Below are 20,226 nucleotides of genomic sequence, written 5' to 3'. Positions count from 1 at the left end.
ACATTTCTATTGCGCAATCTAACGCTTCAGCGATACAGATTGGATAGAGCCCCAAGTCAAAAAATGCACAGGTGGGTGATCCTGACAACATAAATTAATATAGGTCATTTTTCAATTCGCTAGTCAGAAATAAAAGTTGTCCGAGCCCTCTCCACTAGAAGGAACAATATGCATCTCCTAGCTATCTATTGTTAGGACAGGTGTCGCCCTGTCAGTCATCAAGCGAGTGATGACAGAAAAACACTGCTGGTTTGACAGTCTGCTCCGCATCACAGTACATGTGGGCAGTGTTATTTGTGCACTGGGGTGGTTGTAGTTCAATTTCATTACACGGAGTGAGGAGAGAAAAATGCTTCATCGTTCGTGAGAGAATTTCAGGGTTCTTTTGTACTACCATTTTACTCATATACAGTGCATTCGCAAAGTATTCAGACCTCTTGACTTTCTCAACTTTATTACGTAACAGTCTTATTCTAAATAAATGTTTTTTCACAATCTACACACAATTCCCTCTTAATGACAGAGCAAAAACAAGTTGTTTTTTTTGTGCAAATTTATTCAAAATAAAAAACAGAAAAACCTGTACATAAGTACTCAGCCCCTTTGATATGAGACTTGAAATTGAGATCAGGTGCATTGTGTTTCCATTGATCATCCTTGAGATGTTTCTACAACTTGATTGATGTCCAACTCTGGTAAATTCAATTGACTGGACATAATTTGGAAAGGCACACACCTGTGTATATAAGGTCAGGGAGGTGACCAAGAACCCAATGGTCACTGACAGAGCTCTAGAGTTCCTCTGTGGATATAAGAGTACCATCCAGGAAGACAACCATCTCTGCAGAACTCCACCAAATCAAGCCTTCATGGAAGAGTGGCCAAACAGAAGTCACTGCTCAGTAAAAGGCACAGGATAGCCCTCTTGGAGTACGCCAAAAGGAACCTAAAAGGACTCTCACTCCTGTAGCATCATACCCAAGAAGACTCGACAATGTAATCGCTGCGAAAGGTGCTTCAACAAAGTACTGAATAAAGGGTCTGAATACTTAGTTGAAGTCAGAAGTTTACACACACTTAGGTTGGAGTCATTAAAACTCGTTTTTCAACCACTCCACAAATGTCTTGTTAACAAACTATAGTTTAGGTGGTTAGGACATCTAATTTGTGCATGACACAAATCATTTTTCCAACAATTGTTGACAGACAGATGATTTCACTTACAATTCACTGTATCACAATTCCAGTGGGTCAAATGTTTACATACAATGAGTTGGCTGTGCCTTTAAAAAGCTTGGAAAATTCCAGAAAATGTAATGGCTTAAAGAAGCTTCTGATAGCCTAGCCATCATTTGAGTCAATTGGAGGTGTACATGTGGATGCATTTCAAGGCCTACCTTCATACTCATTGCTTCTGTGCTTGACATCATGGGAAACTACCGTCATCATGAAGTGCTTTGAGAGATTAGTCAAGGATCATATCGCCTTCACCCTACCTGACACCCTAGACCCACTCCAATTTGCTTACCGCCCCAATAGGTCCAGAGATGACGCAATCACACTGCCCTAAAGCATCTGGACAAGAGAAATACCTATGTAAGAATGCTGTTAATTGACTACAGGACAGCATTTAACACCATAGTACCCTCCAAACTTGTCATTAAGCTCGAGACCCTGGGTTTCGACCCTGCCCTGTGCATCTGGGTCCTGGACTTGACGGGACGCCCCCAGGTGGTGAGGGTATCTTGGAAGAAGTATTGAAGTGTTGAGCATCAGCTGCGTGGAGATGTTTCCTACCCTTTTTTCACATACATTTTTTTAATTTTCCATAAACTCATCTTCAAAACACTCTCCTGCAAACCCACCTTACTAATTTATAAAAAAGTATTATTTACCTCAAATCTGTAATCCTCCAAGAAGCTAGCCAGAAACTCCAAGAAGCTAGCCAGGTGCTAGCCAGAAGCTATTTCAGAATGCAAGAGGTGGCTAAGGAACGCAAGAGGTGGCTAACAGACCTCCATCCTATGCTAGCTTGCTACCGATGGCCTGGCTAGCTGTCAAAATCACTGTGACCCCCAACCAACCTCTCCACTCACCGGACCCTTTTGATCACTCGACTAAGCATGCCTCTCCTTAATGTCAATATGCCTTGTCCATTGCTGTTCTGGTTAGTGTTTATTGGCTTATTTCACTGTAGAGCCTCTAGTCCTGCTCACTATACCTTATCCAACCTATTAGTTCCACCACCCACACATGCAATGACATTCCTGGTTTCAATGATGTTTCAAGAGACAATATCTCTCACTTCATCACTCAATACCTTGGTTTACCTCCACTGTATTCACATCCTACCATACCTTTGTCTGTACATTATACCTTGATGCTATTTTATCGCCCCCAGAAACCTCCTTTTACTCTCTGTTCCAGACGTTCCAGACGACCAATTCTTATTGCTTTTAGCTGCACCATTATTCTACTCCTCCTCTGTCGATGTAGAGGTGAATCCAGGCCCTGCAGTGCCGAGCTCCACTCCTATTCCCCAGGCGCTCTCTTTTGACGACTTCTGTAACCGTAATAGCCTTGGTTTCATGCATGTTAACATTAGAAGCCTCCTCCCTAAGTTTGTTCTATTCACTGCTTTAGCACACTCTGCCAACCCGGATGTTCTAGCTGTGTCTGAATCCTGGCTTAGGAAGACCACCAAAAATTCTGAAATTTTAATTCCAAACTACAACATTTTCAGACAAGATAGAACTGCCAAAAGGGGCGGTGTTGCAATCTACTGCAAATATTCTGAGAGTTCTGTCCTACTATCCAGGTCTGTACCCAAACAATTTGAACTTCTACACCTCTCTAAAAACAAGTCTCTCACCGTTGCCGCCTGCTATAGACCACCCTCTGCCCCCAGCTGTGCTCTGGGCACCATATGTGAACTGATTGCCCCCCATCTTTCTTCAGAGCTCGTGCTGCTAGGCAACCTAAACTGGAACATGCTTAACACCCCAGCCATCCTACAATCTAAACTTGATGCCCTCAATCTCACACAAATTATCAATGAACCTACCAGGTACCTCCCCAAAGCCTTAAACACGGGCACCCTCATAGATATCGTCCTAACCAACTTTCCCTCTAAATACACCTCTGCTGTCTTCAACCAAGATCTCAGCGATCACTGCCTGCATCCGTAATGGGTCAGCGGTCAAACAGCCTCCACTCAGCACTGTAAAACGCTCCCTGAAACACTTCAGCGAGCAGGCCTTTCTAATCGACCTGGCCGGGGTATCCTGGAAGGATATTGATCTCATCCCGTCAGTAGAGGATGCCTGGATATTTTTTTTAAATGCCTTCCTAACCATCTTAAATAAACATGCCCCATTCAATAAATTTAGAACCAGGAACAGATATAGCCTTTGGTTCTCCCCAGACCTGACTGTCCTTAACCAACACAAAAACATCCTATGGCGTTCTGCATTAGCATCGAACATCCCCCGTGATATGCAGCTGTTCAGGGAAGCTAGAAACCATTATACACAGGCAGTTAGAATAGCCAAGGCTAGCTTTTTCAAGCAGAAATTTGCTTCCTGCAACACTAACTAAAAAAAGTTCTGGGACACTGTAAAGTCCATGGAGAATAAGAACACCTCCTCCCAGCTGCCCACTGCACTGAAGATAGGAAACACTGTCACCACTGATAAATCCACCATAATTGAGAATTTCAATAAGCATTTTTCTACGGCTGGCCAGGCTTTCCACCTGGCTACTCCTACCCTGGTCAACAGCACTGCACCCCCCACAGCAACTCGCCCAAGCCTTCCCCATTTCTCCTTCTCCCAAATCCGTTCAGCTGATGTTCTGAAAGAGCTGCAAAATCTGGACGCCTACAAATCAGCCGGGCTAGACAATCTGGACCCTTTCTTTCTAAAATTATCTGCCAAAAATTGTTGCCACCCCTATTACTAGCCTGTTCAACCTCTCTTTCGTGTCGTCTGAGATTCCCAAAGATTGGAAAGCAGCTGCGATCATCCCCTTCTTCAAAGGGGGGGACACTCTTGACCCAAACTGCTACAGACTATCTATCCTACCATGCCTTTCTAAGGTCTTTGAAAGCCAAGTCAACAAACAGATTACCGACCATTTCGAATCACCATACCTTCTCTGCTATGAAATCTGCTTTCAGAGCTGGTCATGGGTGCACCTCAGCCACGCTCAAGGTCCTAAACGATAACTTAACCGCCATCGATAAGAAACATTACTGTGCAGCCGTAATCATTGATCTGGACAAGGCTTTCGACTCTGTCAATCACCACATCCTCATCGGCAGACTCGACAGCCTTGGTTTCTCAAATTATTGCCTCGCCTGGTTCACCAACTACTTCTCTGATAGAGTTCAGTGTGACAAATCGGAGGGTCTGCTGTCCGGACCTCTGGCAGTCTCTATGGGGGTGCCACAGGGTTCAATTCTTGGACTGACTCTCTTCTCTGTATTCATCAATGAGGTCGCTCTTGCTGCTGGTGGGTCTCTGATCCACCTCTACGCAGACGACACCATTCTGTATACTTCTGGCCCTTCTTTGGACACTGTTAACAACCCTCCAGGCAAGCTTCAATGCCATACAACTCTTTCCATGGCCTCCAATTGCTCTTAATTACAAATAAAAGTAAATGCATGCTCTTCAACCGATCGCTACCTGCACCTACCCGCCTGTCCAACATCACTACTCTGGACGGCTCTGACTTAGAATACGTGGACAACTACAAATACTTAGGTGTCTGGTTAGACTGTAAACTCTCCTTCCAGACCCATATCAAACATCTCCAATCCAAAGTTAAATCTAGAATTGGCTTCCTATTTCGCAACCAACAAAGCATCCTTCACTCATGATGCCAAACATACCCTTGTAAAACTGACCATCCTACCAATCCTCGACTTTGGCGATGTCATTTACAAAATAGCCTCCAATACCCTACTCAACAAATTGGATGCAGTCTATCACAGTGCGATCCGTTTTGTCACCAAAGCCCATATACTACCCACCATTGCGACCTGTACGCTCTCGTTGGCTGGCCCTCGCTTCATACTCGTCGCCAAACCCACTGGCTCCATGTCATCTACAAGACCCTGCTAGGTAAAGTCCCCCCTTTTCTCAGCTCGCTGGTCACCATAGCATCTCCCACCAGTAGCACACGCTCCAGCAGGTATAGCTCTCTAGTCACCCCCAAAACCAATTCCTTCTTTGGCCGCCTCTCCTTCCAGTTCTCTGCTGCCAATGACTGGAACGAACTACAAAAATCTCTGAAACTGGAAACACTTATCTCCTTCACTAGCTTGAAGCACCAACTGTCAGAGCTGCTCACAGATTACTGCACCTAGCCCACCTATAATTTTGCCCAAACTACTACCTCTTTCCCTACTGTATTTAATTTATTTATTTATTTTTCCTTTGCACCCCATTATTTTTATTTCTACTTTGCACGTTCTTCCATTGCAAATCTACCATTCCAGTGTTTTACTTGCTATATTGTATTTACTTTGCCACCATGGCCTTTTTTTGCCTTTACCTCCCTTATCTCACCTCATTTGCTCACATCGTATATAGACTTGTTAATACTGTATTATTGACTGTATGTTTGTTTTACTCCATGTGTAACTCTGTGTCGTTGTATGTGTCAAACTGCTTTGCTTTATCTTGGCCAGGTCACAATTGTAAATGAGAACTTGTTCTCAACTTGCCTGCCTTGTTAAATAAAAGGTGAAATAAATAAAAAATAAATAAACACTGGGACCCCACATGGGTGGGTTCTTAGCCCTCTCCTGTACACCCTGATCACCCATGACTGCGTGGCCATGCACGCCTCCAACTCAATCATCAAGTTTGCAGGTGACACAACAGGCTTGATTACCAACAACGACACAATGGCTTACAGGGAGGAGGTGAGGGCCCAGCTCACACTCAAAGTCAACAAAAGGAGATGCTCGTGGACTTCAGGAAACAGCACAGGGAGCACCCCGCTATCCATAGACGGGACAGTAGTGTAGAAGGTGGAAAGTTAAGTTCCTCGGCGTACACATCAAGGAACAAACTGAAATGGTCCACCCACAGACAGCGGTGAAGGCGCAACAGTGCCTCTTTAAACCTCAGGAGGCTGAAGAAATGTGGCTCGTCACCAAAAACACACAAACCTTCACAGATGCACAATCGAGAGCATCCTGTCGGGCTGTATCACCGCCTGGTACGGCAACTGCTACCCCCACAACCGTAAGGCCCTCCAGAGGGTAGTGAGGTCTGCACAACATATCACCGGGGGAAAACAACCTGCCCTCCAGGACACCTACAACACCAGATGTCACAGGAAGGCCAAAATTATCAAAGACAACAACCACCCGAGCCACTGCCTGTTCACCCCGCTATCATCCAGAAGGCGAGGTCAGAACAGGTGCATCAAAGCTGGTACCCGAGAGACTGAAAAACAGCTTCTATCTCAAGGCCATCAGACTGTTAAACAGCCATCACTAACATTGAGTAGCTGCTGCCAACATATACTGGCTCAAAATCTCTAGCCACTTTAATAATTAAAAATGGGATGTAATAAAGGTATCACTAGTCCCTTTAAACAAATGCCACTTCATATATTGTTTACATACTCATCTCATATGTATATACTGTACTTTATACCATCTACTGTATCTTGCATATGCCGTTCGGCCATCGCTACACTCGCCATGTGTATGTGACCAATAAAATTAGATTTGAAAATCAAAAGAAAATCATCCAAGACATCAGAAAAAAAATTGTAGACTTCCACAAGTCTTGTTCATCCTTGGGAGCAATTTCCAAACGCCTGAAGGTACCACGTTCACCTGTACTAACAATAGTATGCAAGTATAAACACCATTGGATCACGTAGCCGTCACAAGCTCAGGAAGGAGACGCGTTCTATCTCCCAGAGATGAACGTACTTTGACGCGAAAAGTTCAAAACAATCTCAGAACAGCAGCAAAGGACCTTGTGAAGATGCTGGAGGAAACAGGTACAAAACTATCTGTATCCACAGTAAAAAAAAAACTAGTAGTAAAAACCTATATCGACATAATCTGAAAGGCAGCTCAGCAAGGAAGAAGCCACTGCTCCACAACCGCCATAAAAAAGCCAGACTACAGTTTGCAACTGCACATGGGGACAAAGATCGTGCATTTTGATTGTGCATCTCATCTGATGAAACAAAAAATATAACTCTTTGGCCATAATACCATTGTTATGTTTGGAGGAAAAAGGGGAGACTTGCAAGCCGAAGAACACCATCCAAACCGTGAAGCACTGGGGGGGTGGCAGCATCATGTTGTGGGGGTGCTTTGCTGCAGGAGGGACTGGTGCACTTCACAAAATAGATGGCATCATGAGGCAGGATAATTATGTGGATATATTTAAGTAACATCTCAAGACATCAGTCAGGAGTTAAAGCTTGGTCGCAAATGGACAACGATCCCAAGCATACTTCCAAAGTTGTGGCAAAAAGGCTTAAGGACATCAAAGTCAAGGTATTGGAGTGGCCATCACAAAGCCCTGACAACAATCCTTGTCAGGATTTGTGGGCAAAACTGAAGAAGCGTGTGCAAGGAAGGAGGCCTAGAAACCTGACTCATTTACACCAGCTGTGTCAGGAATGGGCCAAAAATCACCCAACTTATTATGGGAAGCCTGTGGAAGGCTAACCAAAATGTTTGACCCAAGTTAAACAATTTAAAGGCAATGCTACCAAATACAAATTGAGTGTATGTAATCTTCTGACCCACTGGGAATGTGGTGAAAGAAATAAAAGCTGAAAAATCATTCTCTAGTATTATTCTGACATTTCACATTCTTAAAATAAAGTGGTGATCCTAACTGACCTAAAACAGGGAATCTTTACTCGGATTATATGTCAGGAATTGTGAAAAACAGAGTTTAAAATGTATTTGGCTAAGGTGTATGTACACTTCCGACTTCAACTGTATGTAAATGTGATATCTTTTTTTTTTTTCAAATATATTAGCAAAAATTTCTGGTTTTGTCATAATGGGATATTGTGTTTAGATAATTTTTAATTATTTTTTAAAATCCATTTTCAAATAAGGTTGTAACTTAAAATGTGGAAAAATTAAAGGGGTCTGAAAGCTTTCCGAATGCACTGTATAGGCCTTAAAATGTGTGCCAACGGACCAGAAACATGACTTTTATGAATTGGATCATTTGTACGTACCCCTCAAGGAAATTGAACTTATCCCAGAGGCTGCTCCAAGACGCCACCGGTGGAGAAAAGGTTTAAGGAGTGGACTTCTAGTCTGAATCCAGGAGGCGTGCACACCATCCACCGATTCCGAGTATATTACTCGCTAATGTTCAGCCCCTGGTCAATAAAGTAGATGAGCTCAGGGCCCGGATCTCCTTCCAGAAAGACATCAGGGACTGTAACATACTGTTTCACAAAATCATGGCTCTCTCCGGATGAACTGTCCCCGTCCATAAGGCCAGCTGGGTTCTCAGTACGTCGCACAGACTGGAATAAAGAACTCTCCGGGAAGAAGAAAGGCAGAGGAGTGTTTCATGATTGACTACTCATGATGTGATTGTGATAACGTACAAAAATCAAGTCCTTTTGTTCACCCGACCTAGAATACCTCACAATGAAATGCCTGACCGTATTACCTCCAAAGAGAATTATCTCTGGTTAGTCACAGCCGTGTATATTCCCCCTCAAGCCAATACCACAATAGCCCTTGAGGAATTACACTGGACTTTGTTCAAACTGCAAACCACATATCCTGAGGCAGCATTTATTCTAGCTGAGGACTTTAAAAAAATAAAATCTGAGTAAAACGCTACAGAAGTTCTGTCAACACATTGCCTGTAGTACTCACGCTTCAAAAACTCTCAACCATTGTTACTCTCTCTCCTAGCATGGCTACAAGGCCATCTTCCCTTATGCAAATCAAATCACAACTCCATTCTGCTCCTCCCTTCCTATAGACAGACACACAAGGTACCCGTGCTAAGTAGAGATGCATAATATATCGGTGAACTTATCAGAATCGGACGATATTAGCTAAAAATGCCAACATTGTTATCGGCCAATGTCTAGTTTAACGCTCGATGTGCAAAACCGATATCAAAGCTGACGTGCTTACCTATATAACGAAGGTACATGACGTAATGACGCCACATAAAATGTTTTGCGCAATACGTGCAACACAGCATTCCTAAACTAGCCCACAATGTGTGCTGTGTGGATTAAGCAGTAAACAAGTCAAGGAGTCATTTGAAAGAGTAACAAAATGTCAGCGAGAAAACTCAAAAGGCGAAATCCATTAAAGCCAAGATAATGTAATTCATTGCCAATCAACCGCTCTCTGTTGTGGGTGATGTTGGCTTTCGCCGACTGGTCGAGCACCGGATAAATCTACCAAGTGCGCTATTTTTCCGATGTTGCCCTACCAGAGTTACAGTAATAGCATCACGGTAATTAGCTTCGCGATATACATACTATGGAACACCGTTTGGGTCTTTGCGTGTAAAAAATATATATTAGTACGGTCAAAGCTGTACAAAAAAGTCAGCACCGGCCTCGAACGATGTGTTTACAAAACCACGTTGGTAATACAGCATAATTTGTTCGACCACAACTTCTGGGGTAGCTAGCTTTAGCTTGGTACCTAGCTAGCACCAATACAACTAGCCTGAAAACAATGACCAGTAGAAACTGCAGTCATTTTCATTATTCTTAGCAATGATTTAGGAATCCTTGTGAGTAAGTATTAGCTAGGTTGCCACTTGTTGTTCGCCTAGTGAAATTAAACTTCAGTTCATGAATATAAAATAGCTAGTCAGCTACTTAACCTGTTGCCCAAAGCTAACGGTATAAGCAGCCAGCTAGCGTCATCTGGCTAGTGAGGCTCGACCGGACTGGGATATGTGTTGTGGAGCAAGCCACAAAAAGGATTAGGCACAATAGCGGAATTTGCAGTTTGCCTTCAAAATACAAGTATGTAATTGACAGTGATGCAAATTATACAAATAGTGGAATTATGCCATCATTTTATTTTGAAGGCTAACCTCAAAGTCCACTATTGTGGCTAATCCTTTTTGTGGCTAGCTACAACATAGATGGGTCCGACCACCATTAATCAAATAAGAACTGCCTTATAAATTAGGATTATTTTAGATGACACCTAGCTATATAGTTAGCTAGTTAACTATAGTAACTGAAACAGATTGTTTGCATCCATGAGCTGGCTAGCTTTATTTATGACCAGTACTCTAGGCGCACGAGACAACTTTACCAGCATCATAGCATACATATCGATGAATCGTTATGACATCTGAAATACGAGTGAGTGTAATCAATGTGTAATAACTACGTAAAAAAATGTATGAACGCGTTAAATTGTGACGCGCAATCATAATCAGGTCCTGATTGGTCAAAAAGCTTATTTGACATGTCAAAGTCTTAAATAGTACATTTTTTGACACGCAAAGACCCAAACGGCCTTCCATAGAAATCCTGGTTGAGAATGAAACGACTGAACGAAACAGCACAGTAAGTAAGTGAAAAAAAATAGGTTTTGGTTCGGCCTGCCCCGGCCAAACCAGGACGATGCTGGGCCAATTATGCACCGCCCTATGGGACTCCCAATCCCGACCGGATGTGATACAGCCTGGATCCGACCAGGGACTGTAGTGACACCTCTTGTATTGAGATGCAGTGCCTTGGACCGCTGCTTCCATTTGTGTGTTAACTATTTAACTGTACTAGAATGCTTAAGGCGGCGCAAAATTTTAAATATCGGTATTGTTTTTATTTGGCATAGAAAATATCAGATATCGGTGTCGGCCAAAATGTCATATCGGTGCATCACGAGCGCTTAAAGGTCTATTCAACACTGGACTGACCAATCGGAATCCATGCTTCAAGATTGTTTTGGTCACACAGACTGGGACATGTGCCAGGTAGCCTCAGAAAAACATTTGATGTATACACAGACACAGCGACTGAGTTCATCAGGAAGTATATAGGGGATGTTGTTCCCACTGGAACTATTAAAACCTACCCAAACCAGAAACCGTGGATAGATGGCAGCATTCACGCAAACCTGAAAGCACGATCCACCACATTTAACCATGGCAAGGTGACTGGGTATATGATCAAATACGAAAAGTATATTTGTAGTCCCCTCCGTAAGGCAAACAAACAGGCAAAAAGTCAGTAGAGACCAAGTGGAGTAATAAGTCAACAGCTTAGACACGAGACAAGCGGCAAGGTCTACAAAGGGAAATCGAGCTGCAAGTCCTGCCTCTCCCATCTCCTCATTGGTTATACCCACTTGGGTGACTGAAGACAAACGAGGTCAGTGGCGGAAATGCACAGAATTTATGAAAGTTTCCAACCGCAATATAAAGTCACGAGAAGAATACGTCTGGAAGAATGAGAGATGACTAGAAACGAGTCGGTTGACCGTTTTATGTATGGATTAGAGTAGAGTTGATGGAGTAGAGGACCTTGTGCATTTCAGGTAACATAACTTAATGTTTATATCCCAGGACAAATTAGCTAGCAAGTGCAAGCTAGCTAGCTAAATTTCCATAAATGTTTAATGCATTTTGACCTGTCCCCATATTAATATAATTGATTCAGAGTTTGTTTTGATATTTTAACCGGTGTGTCGTGATCGTGTTTGGTGTGGGGGGACAAAATTAAATTTATGCACAATGGTGCATGAGCACAGATGGTTTGGGTTCCATGTCTGGCTGGAGTGTTAACGGCATGTTCAATCTCTCCCTATTCCAGTCTGCTGTCACAACTTGCTTCGATATGTCCACCATTGATTTCTAGGGTACAGGAACAAAGGTAACTGAACTACCGATTAATCGGTATCGGCTTTTTTTGATCATCAAATAAAATCGGTATATCGGCGTTGAAAAATCATAAAATCGGTCAACCTCATGTATGTATGTATGTCTACACACACAGTGGGGAGAACAAGTAATTTGATAACCTGCAAAATCGGCAGTGTTTCCTACTTACAAAGCATGTAGAGTTCTGTAATTTTTTATCATAGGTACACAACTGTGAGAGACGGAATCTAAAACAAAAATCCAGAAAATCACATTGTATGATTTTTAAGTAATTAATTTGCATTTTATTGTATGACATAAGTATTTGATCACCTACCAACCAAGTAAGAATTCCAGCTCTCACAGACCTGTTAGTTTTTCTTTAACTGACTTGCCTAGTTAAATAAAATATCACATTTCTTAATCTGGGAGGTAAATTTGATAAAGTACTCAATCATTTTGCTGTGTATTTCAGATGGAACCATTAGAATGTACCAGAGGCACCAAAATATGGGTCAGGCGGCAAAAAATGTTTTTGCTCGGGGGAGGCCTGGCTGGTTACTTTTTTTATTTGGCTGGCTACTCCAGATACCTGTGGAAAACACTGAGTATTACTTCCAACTAAGGCATTGCACCATAAAAACTAAAGCGTCTGCTGTTGGGTCAGTGTGTGCTCCCCGAAATGGCACCCTATTCCTTAAAATGGTGCACTGATTTTGACTAGGGCTGTAAATCCAATGTTTTTTGCATGGCAAAAATGAAGACACAAAGCAGACCATGCAGCAGGTCTTTTAAAAACCTGCTGTATGTAAAATACTGTGTGCTATAGTTTGGATGACAACATGTTTGTTTCAAACTTTAGGGCTGTTTTCCTTAAGAAGATCAATCTGCTTTGTGTTGTGATTCCTTGCCATGATACTAATGCGTATCGCGATACTGGTTTGTCTTGGCCCTACTTTTGACCATAGGGCTCTGGTCAAAAGTAGTGCACTTTAGGAAATAAGGTGTCATGTGGGACACACCCCAATGTAAAATCATCCAGAACCACTTCCAATGTGTTTCACCATGAAAACTAATGCATCAGCTGTTGGGTCAGTGTGTGAGGTGACTAAGTGCATGACATCCTGTGTGGGCAGCAGGGTCGAGGGCCGGGTACCAACCTGAGGCCTCTGCTTGTGCTGTGTCTGGCCTGTCTGCGTCTGGCCTGTCTGCGTCTGCTGCTCCCAGCTGCCGCGGGCTCGGTTTCCGCCCACTGGGGTCATAGTTTACAGTATATACAAATAACAGTATTTACAAAGGAATAACACCTGCAAAAGAAAAGTGGGAGAGTGAGGTTCTGTGGCAAATAGAAGGGGTCCAGGTTCCTCCCAGACTAAGAAGCTCAGTTCTGGTGACTTTAGAAGGACATTCCACAACCTAAATGAATGAAACATGATTTCTACAATAAGATGGGTAAAATTCTTAATATACAGGACCATGCATATAGTTTATACTATCAGGTATGCTATTAGCAATAAACATTATCACATGTAGTCCAAATGATGCAGCATAGTGGCTATAAATAATTCGGCTGAAACATTTACCCTATTGGGCTAATCATTAGCTAGATCCCAAAAGTAAATATTTTAACTAATCAGCATCCTATTGATGAATTGTATGTCCCAAAAAACTTGCATAAACACAGGAATATAATGTAGGCCTAACTCTTAGGGTAACTTGGGGTAATCAGCCACAGGGTAATGCGCACCCTGCCTGTACTTCTCACAGGAACAACTTCATGTTCCCCCCCCAAATGGTTTGACAAACTCACAGTAAATACTGTCCAATGGGGCAAAAAAGTATTTAGTCTCCGTCATTGCCAACAAAGGGTATATAGCAAAGTATTGATAAACTTTTGTTATTGACCAAATACTTTTTCCCCACCATAATTTGCAAATAAATTAATTCTAAATCCTATAATGTGATTTTCTGGATTTTTTTTTCTCATTTTGTCTGTCATAGTTGAAGTGTACCTATGATGAAAATTACAGGCCTCTCATCTTTTTAAGTGGGAGAACTTGCACAATTGGTGGCTGATGAAATACTTTTGTGCCCCACTGTATATCGGGATACTATTTGAATATAGTCTCATTTTTGTAATATCACAACAACAACAAAAATTGCACAAGTTTCCTGTACCATAAACCTATTTTTCCTTCATAGCTTGTCCACCATCCTTTTAAATAGGAAGCCAATTTGTTTTCATGACAGTTCAAAACTCATTCTAGTGGCTCTCTTTACCCTCTGCTGCATATGGTGAGCAATCTGTTTGGAACATTAAATAGCCATAAAAATACTGTTCAAAAATATAAAAATGCAACATGTAGTGTTGGTCCAATGTTTCATGAGCTGAAATAAAATATCCCAGAAATGTTTCCTATGCACAAGAAGTGTATTTCTCTCAAATGTGGTGCACAAATTTGTTTACACCCCTTTTAGAGAGCATTTCTTCTTTGCCAAAATAATCCATCCACCTGACAGGTGTGGTATATCAAAAAAAGATTGAACAGCATGATCATGACAGAGATGCTCCTTGTTCTGGGGACAAAAGGCCACTAAAATGTGCAGTTGTAACAATACAATGCCACAGATGTCTTAAGTTGAGGTAGTGTGCAATTGGAATGCAGAGACTGCAGGAATGTCCAACAGGGCTGTTGCCAGAGAATTGAATGTTAATTTCTCTACCATAAGCCGCCTTCAATATTATTTTAGAGACTTTAACAGTACGTCCAACCAGACACACAACCGCTACCACGTGTAACCACACCAACCCAGGACCTCCACATCCGTTTTCTTCACCTGCAGGATAGTTGGAATGAGGTGGAGTGTTTATGTCTGTATAAAGTCCTTTTGTGGGACTCATTCTGATTGTCTGGGCCGAGCTCCCCAGTGGGTGGGCCTATGCATTCCCAAGGCACCATGGCTGCGTCCCTGCCCAGTCATGTGAAATCCATAAATTACAACCTAATTAATTTAATTCAATTGACTAATTTCCTTCTATGAACTGTAACTCAGTAAAACCTTTGAACTTGTTGAATCTTACGTTTATATTTCTGTTCTGTATAGAATCGTGAGAATAGCAATACATATCATTCAGGCAAATGAGGGGGAAAAGCACACTCAGCCTATCCGGAAGGCCAAAGTCAGTTAGTTTAAGGAGCAGTTCTCTCTCTGTGGGACTAACCCCAAGAAGTTCTGGAAAACGGTTAAAGACGTGGAGAATAAACCCTGCTCCTTACAACTGCCCATGTCCTTTAATGTTGATGTGGTTATTACTGACAAGAAGCACATGGCTGAGCTTTAATCACCACTTCATTAAGTCAGGATTCCTATTTGACTCCGCCATGCCTCCTTGCCCATCCAAAATTTCCTCATCCCCGTCCAACATTTCCTCATCCCCGTCCAACATTCTCATCCTCCACACCTTCTAATGTGACTATCCCCGATGCTGCTCCCTCTTTTTCCCCTGCCCCTCAACAAAGTTTCTCCCTCCAAGCAGTCACTGAGTCCGAGGTGCGCAAGGAGCTCGTGAACTAGTGAACGTAGCGCGCCAATGTATACTGAGATTTTTGTATATAAAAATGAACTTTATCAAACAAAGCATACATGTATTGTGTAACATGAAGTCCTATGAGTGTCATCTGATGAAGATCAAAGGTTAGTGATTAATTTTATCTCTATTTGTGCATTTTGTGACTCCTCCCTTTGGCTGGAAAAATGGCTGTATTTTTCTCTGAGTTGGTGGGTGACCTAAATCGTTTGTGGTGCTTTCACTGTAAAGCCTATTTGACATTGGACACTGTGGTGGGATTAACAACAAGATTACCTTCAAAACGGTATAAGATACATGTGAGGAATTTTAATTATGAGATTTCCCTTGTTTTGAATTTGGCGCCCTGCACTTTCACTGGCTGTTGTCATAGCGATCCCGTTAACAGGATTGCAGCCCTAAGAAGTTAAGGTTGCTGCCCCTATCATCGCCAAGTCCATCTCTCCTTTCTGGGGAGGTTCCCATTGCTTGGAACGCAGCCACGGTTCATCCTTGATTTAAAAGGGGGAGATCAAGCTGATCCTAACGGTTATAGGCCTATTACCATTTTGCTCTTTATATCAAGTGTTGACCAAACTTGTCAATAATCGATTGACTGGCTATCTTGATGTCTATATTATTCTCTCTGGTATGCAATCGGGGTTTCCGCTCAGGTTATGATGTGTCACTGCAACTGTAAAGGTCCTGAATGATGTCACCATTGCCCTTGATTTTAAGCAATGTTGTGCTGCTATTTTTATTGACTTGGCCAAAGTTTTTGATACGGTAGACCATTCCATTCTTGTGGGCCGGCAAAGGAGTATTGGTGTCTCGACAGGGTCTTTGGCCTGGTTTGCTAACTATCTCTCTCAAAGAGTGTAGTGCATAAAGTCAGAAAATCTGCTGTCTCAGCCACTGCCCGTCACCAAGGGAGTACCCAAAGGCTCGATCCTTGGCCCCATGCTCTTCACAATTTACATCAAAATAGCTCAGGCAGTAGGAAGCGCTCATCCATTTATATGCAAATGATAGTCTTATACTCAGCAGGCCCCGCCCAGATTTTGTGTTAAATACTCTACAACAAAGCTTTCTTAGTGTCAAACAAGCTCTCTCTACCCTTAACCTTGTTATGAACACATCCAAAACAAAGGTTATATGGTTTGGCATAAAGAATGCCCTTCCCCACAAGTGTGATTACTACCTGAGGGTTTAGCACGAGGTAGTCACCTCATACAAGTACTTGGGAGTATGGCTAGATGGTACACTGTCCTTCTCTTAGCACATATCAAAGCTGCAGGCAAAAGTTAAATCTAGACTTGGTTTCCTCTATCGTAATTTTTCCTCTTTCTCCCCAACTGCCAAACTAACCCTGATTCAAATGACCGTCCTACCCACGCTAGATTACAGAGACAATTTATAGATTGGCAGGTAAGGGTGCTCTCAAGCAGACAGACGTTATTTACCATTCGGCCATAAGATTTGCCACCAATGCTCCTTATAGGACACAATCACTGCACTCCAGTGGTGGGCCGTCAGGGCAAGCAAGGCCTTCGCTGCTGGCCTAAACATCATCAGAATATATATATTTTTAAAATATATTTTCCCACAAATATGTATTAAATTATTCCACAGAGTAAGTTACACTCTTCATTTCATAGTGTTCCTCTTGGTTGCACTGCTTCCAGCCCCAGGTTGAGATTGAGGGCTGGTCTTTATGTTAGATCTTTTATTCAATCATATTCAGCCATCATGTGTTGCCAGGGGTCTAAAATCTGCCCTCAGGCCTTCAGAATCAACAATGCGGGCACTTGTAGCTTAAAGTGAATCGAAATTACAATTTAGTGTCAACCAATCAGCTTTAGAGTTGGCTATTGTACACCTGCTGGCTGGCTCCAGTGTTACACAGGAGCCAGCTAGCAGGCGTAGTGCGTGCACGTCTTTTGATTGGATTACCAATATTGAGAAGCAGGTCCTATATGGGCAGGTCTCAGAACTAGGAAACTGAAATTGATCAACGAATTAATTCGCATACTACTAAGCTGTTTTTTCAACCCACAATGGTGGAAGGAGAATATATCGATTTGGTCGAGGATATAATTATAACGCCATTCTCAAGACAAACTTTTCAAGAAAAGTGAGACATTGTGAGGAGAGGTAGACGCCGACGCTACAAAGCCTGTCACAGGCGTGAAAGGGGTTCGTTCGCCACTTTCAATTATGGGCGCTATCAATGACTCACAGGCTCCGAGAAGCACTGCAAACTGTACTGCTGGGAATGCCTACTATTTGCAAGTGATCGATTTGGTATTTGGAGCCACACTGGCTTTGCAAACCTGAGTTGTCGAACCAAGGCAGCAACGAGACACCAAAGTACGGCTGGGCACTTACAAGCAATGGTGCTTTTGAAAACTTTTAAGGACACCTGAGTGGATCTACAGCTCAACGAACAAGCGCGCAGGGCAACGAAGCTGCACAATGAAAAAGGTATTGTACTCTTCCCCTGCAATTCTCTGAATAAAAATGTCAATTTCAAGGTGACGCAACGCCTGGTTATACTGCATTTCTGTCTAAATGTATAGTGTCTAGAGCCATGGCATCATAATGATGGTAATAAGAGGTGGATTAATTCAGGTGGGACTGTGTAGGACTTCACTGAAGGCCCAGGACCCAGAACCACGGCACGCTACTGCTGCACTCTATACTCCTCTGGAAGCTGGTCATCTCTTTATACCTATCGCAAGACAGACACGGTTGATGCTCATTTCTAAAAACCCTCAGAGGCCTCACTCACCCCTATTTGAGACATCTACTACAGCCCTCATCCTCTACTTACAACACCCGTTCTGCCAGTCACATTCTGTTAAAGGTCCCCAAAGCACACATTCCTGGGTCGCTCCTCTTCAGTTTGCTGCAGCTAGTGACTGGAACAAGCTGCAACAAACACTCAAACTGGACAGTTTTATCCCACATCTCTTTATTCAAAGACTCAATCATCGACACTTACTGGACAGTTCCGTGGCTGCTTTGTGTGATTTATTGTTGTCTCTACCTTCTTGCCCTTTGTGCTGTTGTCTGTGTCCAATAATGTTTGTACCATGTTTTGTGCTGCTACCATGTCATGTGTTGCTGCCTTGCTATGTTGTTGACTTTAGGTCTCGCTTTATGTTGCGTCTCGTGATGTGTGTTTTGTCCTATATTTATATATTTGTTATTTTATTTTTAATCCTAGGATGAGGCCTTTTGGTAGGCCGTCATTGTAAATATGAATGTTAAATAAAATGTTCAATTAAATCGTAGTAGCACTTAAGAACCTGAGAATATAGTATCATGGCAATTCCCAGCCCTAATTTTCATTAGTGAACTTGTGGAAATAGACATGGTTTATGACTTTGGTCGTGGTAACGACCCATACAAAGTTATGGTTAACTAGCTAACGATAACTAATTTTAAACAATTTGGTTGTAACCAAGTTAGCTAATTGGACAGCTAACGTTAACTAATTCACTTTAATTGGGTAACGTTAGATAACTCTTATATGCAAATGCTGTCCGATGAAATGGGAGTTCGTTAACTAATTGAGACCAGGAAAATTACGTTTGTCCCACATTTGCTGGGAAGTTAGCTAGCTAACGTCAACTAAAAATAACTACTAGGTAGCTTGCTAGCTAACTTAGCATGTTTTAATGGTGTCTACTAGCGAACGATGCAACATCACTATGGATATATTCTCAACATGTTTTTATTTAGCTGACGTTTGCGCGCTAACTAGCTATTGGTGTCTTTGGCGTAACTAGGCTTGCTGACGTTACATAAACTCCATGAATATTATTTAACTAAAACCATGAGTTAGTCAACATCAGGTATTTCAAGAAATAGTCAATGTTTTCGGAACAATTATAACATTTAGCTAGCTAAGATGCTATGTCATTTTTTAGGGGACATCCAGCTAACGTTAGCTTTATCGAAGTTGTCGATGAGATTCCGTTCTTCTCAACCTCGACGATGGCGAAAATAAGACTAACAATCAGCATTGCAACTAGCTAACTACATTGTTGTTTTCAACCACTCAAATCATCACCGTTAGCTTAACTTATCCACATGTTCATTCGTACCGCATGCTATTGAGCACAGACGCATAGGCCCGCACATTAACGTGGTAATTAACGCACAAATTGCACTATGCAGAACCAAGACACCCCTTTAGAAACGCTACCGATGTGTTCTTGTATATACACACAGAGGCTCTAGGCAGGCCCGTAGGCCCAAAATAATGTAAATAAACGATATACTGACCAGAAACCCAGTTGAAGTCTGATTCTGCAACACAACCGACCAAGCGGTCTCTCTGCCGACCTCCTAGTCGGAATTCGACTAAATAAAACCCCTAGAGTAATACACGTATCTATGTGAGGAATTAGGCCGAACCGACTCGCGCAGACAATAAGCGGGGGACTTGGAATGTACCTGTTTCTTTTCCACTCTGACGCTTCATATAGCTCCGTCATGTGGTTGACTGGGCGCTTCAAGGAAGCTCGACATTCGACACGTGGTCACCCACCTCTAAGAACTGCAATAAAATAGATAAACTAAAATATTTATAGTGATTGCCTATCCTAGACTGTCCGATTTGTCTTATTGATTGGGTGTTTAGCAGGACCACTATAAGGCTAATATACAGTACCAGTCCAAAGTTGACACCTACTCATTCAAGGGTTTCTTTATTTGTACTATTTTCTACATTGTATAATAGCGGAGAAATCAAAACCATGAAATAACAGATAGGGAATCATG

General features: G+C 42.3%; 1 protein-coding gene across 14 annotated transcripts in view; it reads right to left on the bottom strand.

Annotated features, from left to right (window-relative positions):
• LOC135552441 (ubiquitin-associated protein 2-like) overlaps positions 1 to 19,937 on the bottom strand; it is an 87,144-nt gene extending 67,207 nt beyond the window's left edge. For 11 of the 14 annotated variants that reach the window (XM_064984055.1, XM_064984063.1, XM_064984053.1 and 8 more), the window contains exons 1-2: positions 19,729 to 19,937; positions 13,028 to 13,174 (exon numbers count right to left, since the gene is read on the bottom strand). In XM_064984055.1, the coding sequence (XP_064840127.1) occupies positions 13,028 to 13,129 (102 nt within the window). In that variant the 5' untranslated portion in view covers positions 13,130 to 13,174; positions 19,729 to 19,937. Of the gene's footprint in view, positions 1 to 8,238; positions 9,118 to 13,027; positions 13,175 to 19,728 lie in introns of those variants that run through there. The other 3 variants (XM_064984065.1, XM_064984061.1, XM_064984062.1) reach the window with 3 other exon arrangements.
• Positions 19,938 to 20,226: the final 289 nt, after the last annotated feature.

The sequence above is a fragment of the Oncorhynchus masou genome, chromosome 13 (genome assembly GCF_036934945.1).
Source record: "Oncorhynchus masou masou isolate Uvic2021 chromosome 13, UVic_Omas_1.1, whole genome shotgun sequence".
In the NCBI taxonomy this organism is placed as follows: Eukaryota; Metazoa; Chordata; class Actinopteri; order Salmoniformes; family Salmonidae; genus Oncorhynchus; species Oncorhynchus masou.
Note: the sequence above shows the minus strand (reverse complement) of the source record. Positions and strands in the feature narration are given on the sequence as shown.